This window comes from Capsicum annuum, chromosome 3 (genome assembly GCF_002878395.1).
Source record: "Capsicum annuum cultivar UCD-10X-F1 chromosome 3, UCD10Xv1.1, whole genome shotgun sequence".
NCBI classification, from domain to species: Eukaryota; Viridiplantae; Streptophyta; class Magnoliopsida; order Solanales; family Solanaceae; genus Capsicum; species Capsicum annuum.
The window spans coordinates 236,272,988-236,281,133 of record NC_061113.1 but is presented as its reverse complement, the minus strand read 5'-3'; the positions used below and the strand labels follow the sequence as shown (position 1 = coordinate 236,281,133).

Below are 8,146 nucleotides of genomic sequence, written 5' to 3'. Positions count from 1 at the left end.
AAATATCGATAATCCAGGATGGGTGCCTAATGCTGATGATGAGGACTTGGGAGATGATGATTTATTATACCCTTCTAATGAAAGGTGTGCAGAAAATGTGGTTGTACCGGTGAACCGTAATGTGAACAAAAATCATCCTATCAGAGCAAAGCAAGATTACCAACCTATGCAATTTGATCTTGAGGAGGATGAGGATGAAATGGATGGAGCAGGTACAACTGGAGATATTATTCCTCCACCTTTGGCACTTGAAGCTAAGTTCAATATCACTAGTACCATGATTCAATTACTTCATCTGAAGGGACTATTTGGTGGACTTCTGGGTGATGATCCGGATATGTATTTAGTGAATTTTGTCACTATTTGCAAGTCTTTTGATAACCCTGGAGTTGGGAAGAATGCCATCCATCTGCTTCTATTCCCGTTGTTTCTGTTTGGGGAGGCAACACTGTGGCTTAATGGGTTGACTCCTGATTCTATAACAAACTGGAGGTAGATGAAAGGAGCTTTCCTAGAAAGGTTCTTTCCACCTTCCAGGACGTTACAGTTGAGGGACGAGATCAGTAATTTCAGACCGCTCCTAACTGAAGCTTTTTATGAGACTTGGGAGAGATTGAAGAAGAAGTTGATGCAGTGCCCCAACCACAAAATAACTAATGTGGATTTAATAGAGACTCTATATAGAGCCTTGAATTCTATTACTAAACCAGTGGTTGATAATTTTGCTGGAGGAGCATTTATGGATCTCACTTTTCCAGAAGCTTCTAAAATGCTTTACAAGATGGCTAAATAGAGTAGAGCTTGGAATACTAAGTATTCTGAGGTAGCAACCTCTACCGTTTCTGGTAGAATAACTGCAGACCAACGTAGGAGAGAGTAAGAACATGACCAAGACGTGAATCACATGAAAACCCAGATGGATCTTCTTACCAAATATTTATTATCAGAGTAGACTGAGAAAGTGAAAGCTGTTGGGGCATAGAACAGGGTTGTTTCAGATTCTGAGAAGAAGGCGAATTATCTAAATAATCAGGGGGTTTCTAGTAAATTTCTAAGATAATCAAGGTTGGAACTATTATGACAAATCTGGTTACAAGAATAGAAAGCAAGCAAGTTGGAAGAATAAGAGTGACAGGAGTGGACTGTATGTACCTCTTAGAATTCAAGATAATGTTGCTACCAGTTAAGGCAAGATATCCATGGAGGACATAATGGAGAAACTATTAAAGGGACTTGAGACAACCAATGATGGGGTGATGATGATGAAGAGTGATTTATTTTCCATGAGTCAGTGAATTCACACTCAACTTCTATCAAGCAATTGGAGCAACAGATGAGACAACTCTCGACAACATTTAACCATAGAAAGAATGGTACCTTGCCAAGCGATATAGAGCAAAATCCTTAAAATGATGGATCTTGCATGACAGTTACCACTCGGAGTGGTAAGGTATTTTCGTGACCTTCCATAGGCAAAGCTATAATTGAAGAAGTGATTGAAGAGGATGTTGAAAATGAAGAAATTTTTTCAATAGAGTCTGAGAAGATGAAAGGTAGTGACATCCATTCTAACCATCAGTAGGTTGATGAGTTAGAGAAATAAAAAGAAAAGGAGAAGAAAGCAGTGGTTACCACTCTCCCAAAACCACCACCTCCTTTTCCTCATAGATTAAAGAAGAAAGCGAATGATACAAAGTTTAGCGAATTCATGGAGATGCTAAAACAACTGACAGTGAATGTACCTTTAGTGGAGGCATTAGAGCAGTTGCTTGGGTATGCTAAGTTTATGAAAGACCTGGTGATGAAGAAGAGACACATGAGCCACGAACTGGTGGATAACCTTCACCACTGCGATGCTATTTCAACAAGGTCTTTAGTGCAAAAAAAAGCGATTCCAGGAGCATTTACTATTCCTTATACTATCGGGTCTCTTGATTTTGCTAAGGTCTTGTGTGATCTGAGAGTGAGTATTAACCTGATGCCGCTAGCTATTTATATGAAGTTGGATTTGGGGGATCATACACCCACAACATGTGACTAGTGATGGCAGACCAGTTAGTGAAATGACTAGTCGGGTATTATATGATGTTCTAGTAAAGGTGGCCAGTTTTATATTTCTTGTGGATTTTGTTATCTTAGACTACGAGGTGGATTATGAGGTACCCATAATCTTGGGTAAACCTTTTCTCACAATCGGGAGTGTCCTTATTGATTTGAGGGCCAATAAGTTACAGTTCAGGCTTAATGATGAGGTGGTTCGCTTTGATGTGTGCCAATTTAAGAAGAAACCCAAGGATATGAGTGTATTTTCCATTGTTGATATTTATTATGAAGATGAGAAAGAGGTTCCAATTGAGAAGAAATTTGCTGTGAAAACTCTGTTTGCAGTCTTGATGAATTTTGATAGTGAAGGTATCGAGGAGTACGAAGATACAGTGTGTGCTTTGACGGGAATAGAATCTTATTCATATGCTCCCAAGAAAATGGACTTAGATCTGGAAAATCGACCAACACCTCCAGCTAAGTTATCTATCGATAGTAAGTATACACAATTTCTAATAGTCAGTGGGTAAGACCGATCCAATATGTTCTAAGAAAAGGGGTATTACTGTTGTGGCGAATGAAAAAAATGAGTTGATTTCCCTCATACCTGTGACTGGGTGGAGAGTTTGTATGGACTAACGTTAGCTCAACTCATAGACTTTGAAGAAATAATTCCCAATGCCTTTCATGGATCAAATGCTTGATCGGTTGGTGGGAAGGGGTTGGTATTATTTCTTGGATGGGTATTCGGGCTACAACCAGATTTCTATTGCTCCAGAAGATCAGGAGAAGACGACGTTCAGTTGCCCGTATGGTACTTTTGCTTTCAAACAGATGCCTTTTGGCTTATGTAATGCACCCACCACGTTCCAACGGTGCGTGATGTCTATATTCTCCGACATAGTGGAGAACACCTTGGAGGTGTTCATGGATGATTTTTCAGTGGTGGGTGATTCTTTTGAACTATGCTTGGTAAATCTGAGTAAAGAATTGCAGTTGTGTGAGGAATATAATCTTGTGCTTAATTGGAAAAAATGTCACTTTATGGTGAAGGAGGGCATTATTCTTGGTCATAAAATTTTTGCAGAGGGATTGAAGTTGACAGGAAAAAAGTAGCGGTGACAGAGAAATTATCCCCCTCCCATCTCTGTGAAGGGAGTGCATAGTTTCTTGGGTCACGATAGATTCTACCACCGATTTATTAAGGACTTCTCCAAGATCACCAATCCACTATGCAAATTATTGGAGAGGGAATCTAAGTTTGTATTTGATGAGGAGTGCAAGAAGGCATTCGAATGCCTTAAGGAGAAGCTCGTTACTGCTCCTATTATTGTGGCTTCAGACTGGTCTAAGCCTTTTAAAATTATGTGCGACACAAGTGGAGTAGCACTGGGTGCTGTTCTTGGACAGAAGAAAGAGAAATTATTCGACCCCATTTACTATGTGAGTAAGGCATTAAATGGGACACAGAAGAATCACACTGTTACTGAGCATGAACTTCTCGCAGTCGTCTATGCATTTGAGAAGTTATGTGCTTACCTGTAGGGAACTAAGGTAGTGGTTCATACAGACCAAACTGCCTTGAGATATTTAATGAGAAAGAAGGATACGAAACCAACGTTAATCAGATAGGTGGTGCTTCTACCAGAGTTTGGCTTCGAAGTCAAAGATCGAAAAATATGCAAAAATCAAGTTGCGGATCATGTGTCCAGTCTTTAAGGTGATCAATCAGTCGAGTATGAGTTTGAAATTGATGATATATTTCTCGATGAGAAGATCTTGGCTGCCGCGCTTAAAAAAGTGCCTTGGTACGCTGATTTTGCAATTTTTTTGGTAAGTGAAATCAACTCGGAGAATCTGTCTTTTCATCAAAGGAAGAAGTTCTTATATGATGTTACACACTAGTTATGGGATGAGACATATTTATTTCATTGGTGTGTAGATAATATTATCAGGTGGCGTATTCCAGAGGTGGACATGTTTAATATCCTGGAAGTTTGTCATGCTTCTCCGATTGGGGGTCACCATGCAGGTGATCGTATTGCAAGGAAAGTACTGTAGAGAGGTTATTACTGGATAACCTTTTTCAAGAATGCCTTTGAGTTTGTACGGAGATTTGACTGATGCCAAAGACAAGGGTCAATCTCAAAGCACTATGAGATGCTGATGACAGAAATGATGGAAGTCTAGTTGTTCGATGTATGGGGAATTAATTTCATTGGCCCTTTTGCGAACTCTTATGGTTCAAAATAAATATTGGAAGCCGTTGATTATGTGTAAAAATAGGTTGAAGCCATTGCTTTTGACGATAATAAAGGAAAGAGAGTGGTTGCATTTCTTAAGAAGAATATCTTCTCTCGCTTTGGGGTACCACGTACCATCATAAGTGACGGTGGATCACACTTTTGTAACCAAGTGTTTCGAGATGCTTTGTTGAAATATAGTGTGAAACAACATAAGGTTGCTATGCCATATCACCCACAGACCAGTGGGCAAGTGGATGTTTTGACCCAGGAGATAAAAGCAATTTTGGCTAAAACGGTGAATGCGAGCAGAAAAGATTGGTCTTGAAAGCTTGATGATGCCTAGTGGGCATACCGAACTGCTTTTAAGAGACCTATTGGAATGTCACCATACCAACTGGTTTACGGTAAAGCATGTCACCTTTCGGTCGAACTAGAGCACAAGGCTTTGTGGGCTCTTAAACGGCTGAACTTGAATTAAGAAGAAGTATCTGAGTTAAGGTTAGGTCTGAGTTAAGGTTGGGTCAGTTAAATAAGATGGATGAATTCCATATTGGTGCTTACGAAAGAGCCGATCTGTACAAAAAAAGAATGAAGAACTACCATGACCGAAGAATAGAGAAGAGAGACTTTCAATATGGCGATTGGGTATTATTATTCAACTCTAGACTTTGGATCTTTCTGAGAAAATTAAAATCAAGATGGTCTGGACCGTTCAAGGTAAGTCAAGTTTTTCCATCAGGTGTGGTGGAACTTGAAGGTAAAGACGGAAGTCTGTTCAAGGTCAATAGACAAAGATTCAAGACCTATGTTGGTCCAACCGATGATGTAAAGCTTGTGTCCACTATGTGTCTCGATAAAGTCAGAGCAGTTGAGGTAACCAAGTCATGCTGCGATAATATATTAGGCACTAGTGGGAGGTAACCCACAAAGTGTTGTTGTAACCATAGTTAGAATTTGGTGTTTTTGTTCAATTTCATGTGTTTGTGAAGTGTGCAGGACTGAGAATATAGAAGAAAAGGAGTTTTACAGTTGATAAGGTGGCAACGGGATGAATGACGGACTGTCAGGGACTCAACGGGCCGTCACTAGAACCGTCAAAGCCATGATAAAAAAATTACATCCTGGATAAGGCTTGATGGTCGAGTTGGCGGACTGTCGTTGGTCTGACGGACCGTCTCTCCCACCGTCAACCAGAAGCTTAAATTTGAGGGTACTGGAATGCACTAACGAATAAGTCGACGGACCTTCGCATCAGTTGTCGCAGCAAGATATGATTTCCTGGTTTCTGGTAAGCCACGATGGTCCACCTGGCGGACCGTCAGGTAAACCGTCAACTTAACCTTAGGTACGGGTTCGGTCGAGTAATTTTAAGGCCTATTTAAATTGTCTGTATTTGACCAAATGCTTTTAAACCAATAAGAAGAGGCAGTTACATACTTTGCTACCTCTTCAAATTCTAAAACTATTCAACTTCCTCTGTATTCAAAGTATCTGGGGTCAGTTATTCTATTTTAGGACTATCTCTTTTCCTTTTTTTATGCTATTTAAACAATACCTTCCCTCTCTTCTTCTTATCACAACAAAAGTTATCAATCACTGACAAAGGCTTTAAGTTTTCTCTACTTCTGAAGTTGCTAGTGAGAAGAGTGAAGTTACTGCACCATTAAGGTATGATTTTTTGAATTGCTAAATACAGAGAGAGTAAGTTGTTTTTTGTGAAAGAAAATTCCTTCTTACTTGTGCTTAGTTTTGATTGTAATCTTAAAGTCAAACCATGCTATGCACTATTTCGAGTGAAGTCTGAGTAACCCATATACTAAAAGTGAGAAAAGTGGTGATTAACCGCTAAGTTCATGCCATTTGTTGTGTTAAAAAATGAGAATGTCCACCAGGTGTTCGACAAAATATCAAAGTGAAGGATAAAATTGAAAAGGGTTGGTGACGATCACCTCAGCGGATTGGCATACCTATGATGGACCGCCAGGTGGACCGTCGGAAAGATGCCAAAGTTGATGTTCACTGGATAAGCTACGATGGACAACTTGGCGGATCGTCAGTAACCTGATGAACCATTAGGTCAGCCGTCGCAAGACTCTGAGATGCATGACACACTGGTTACAGCCTGACGGTGATTCCGGCAGACCGCCGTTGTCCCAATAGACCTTCAGACCTATCGTCAAGCCATATTTTCACTATTTTAGATTGGCTTTGACCTGTAAACTGATTCCTTATTCCTTTTTCAGGCATTATGGCATAGAAACTCCCTCTGACCAAAGGTGGTGGTAGAGTACGGGGAGGAGGCGAGCCAGCAAGGAGTCAGGAGGCACCTTCCTTCAATACTCAACAACGAGATAAGGGAATCCCCACACTCTCCCAGTCTGAAGAGGAGAGCGAGAGCAGCACTAGTAGTACCAGTTCAAGCCCAGGCGAGGAAGGGGTCGACACATCTAACCCCAATCCTGTTGAGGCAAAAATTTTCCATGTTAAGACAGGAACTGAGGAGAAAACTGTGGTTAAGAGAAAAAACCCTCAAATGAGAGAGTCACTCAGGTGGCAAATTGAGGGATCAAAGGACAAGATCCTTGATGGACTGGAACCGACGGTGAGTAGGACAATCAAAAGGCTGATCTCCGAAGAGTATCAAATAGTGACGAGTGAGTTGTATGAATATCCAGAACTGGAGCGGCAGTTCAATAAGTATGAGTTGACCTGGATGAGCAAGCCTCTTGGTTCTTATCAACCGAATCTGGTAAGGGAGTTTTTTTCCAACTATTTGGCACTAATAGAGAAAGATTGTCCCAAAGGCACGAAGATCTCAGACTTGCCAAATAGAGAATCAGTCCCAGTGAAAGGAGTTAACATTGATATATCAGCTCAAACAATCAACAGGATGTTGTTTGGGCCCGAGTATGAGTCACCGGCTACGGTTCCTGATCTTGAGTATCGTCTGACTTCGGCATTGACTCAAAAGTCATGGTTGTCCGAAGTTGGAGTTTCTGTTCAAGTTTCCGGTGACGATATTCGAGTCTTCTACTTTAATTTTCAACAGGTTCTTATTCTACTTTGTATCATTCACTTTATGAATTTTTATAGTAAACCTGAATGATGTTCAAACTTATGTTAATGATTATATCTGATTATGTGAACCTTTATTGTCACATATTATACTGTAAATCTAAATGTTTAAATTTGTTCAGTAAATGTGTTAAAATTTGAATACTGTGTGTTAATATTATTTATTTAAAATTCGGTACAAGAAAGAAAAACAAAGAAAGAGATTTAATATGTACGCTCATTCACTAAAAAAATAAACATACACTTACCATCGAAATACACTTTCACACACAGTTACACTAATTTTCCTTTTCCATATACATAATTTCTTACACACTCACAATTCCACAAATACACTGCACACACTATCAATTCACACACACATAAAAATTAGAGAGAAAAAAATGAAGGCAAAGATCAGTGAAAGCATAGGAAAGAAAAATAGAGGACATCCTTGGTCCATCTAATTTTGCTGAAAATGATGTTTTCACCGATGATCAAATATTTTCTATCGCTGTTCGAGTTCTTCAGATCTCCGGCAAGACATAACAATAACCTAGAGGGCTATTCCGATCATATCACCACTGGAAACCATCCCAAAAAACCACTACCGACGTTGCCCTTACCCCCTCTCTCCTTATAGATCTGTTCGCCACAGGCGAGCACGACCGCAGTCGGCCTCCTTTGCTCTAGATTCGGTGGATAATCACCGAAAAAAGCCACAAAACCCGCCAGATTTTCCACCATGGATGGAGCCAATCGCGCCTACACTAGCCACCGCTGCCGCTGGTTATCTTCCCCGT

The 8,146-nt window shown here is 40.2% G+C and overlaps 1 protein-coding gene across 1 annotated transcript; it reads left to right on the top strand.

Annotated features, from left to right (window-relative positions):
* The first annotated feature begins 1,708 nt into the window (after positions 1 to 1,708).
* On the top strand, positions 1,709 to 4,614 carry LOC124896844. The gene is made up of 6 exons (XM_047408693.1): positions 1,709 to 2,033; positions 2,140 to 2,538; positions 2,822 to 3,015; positions 3,199 to 3,584; positions 3,999 to 4,095; positions 4,330 to 4,614. Exons 1-6 carry the CDS (start codon positions 1,709 to 1,711, stop codon positions 4,612 to 4,614), a joined length of 1,686 nt encoding a protein of 561 aa, XP_047264649.1.
* The last annotated feature ends 3,532 nt before the right edge of the window (positions 4,615 to 8,146 follow it).

Excerpts from the sequence above, each read along its gene's own strand:
- LOC124896844 (XM_047408693.1), top strand. The coding sequence starts at position 1,709 with ATGGAGATGCTAAAACAACTGACAGTGAATGTACCTTTAGTGGAGGCA. Across the intron at positions 3,016-3,198 it reads ATTCTTTTGAACTATGCTTG|GGAGTGCATAGTTTCTTGGG; the intron begins GTAAATCTGAGT and ends ATCTCTGTGAAG. Across the intron at positions 4,096-4,329 it reads GTGATCGTATTGCAAGGAAA|GTTGAAGCCATTGCTTTTGA; the intron begins GTACTGTAGAGA and ends GTGTAAAAATAG.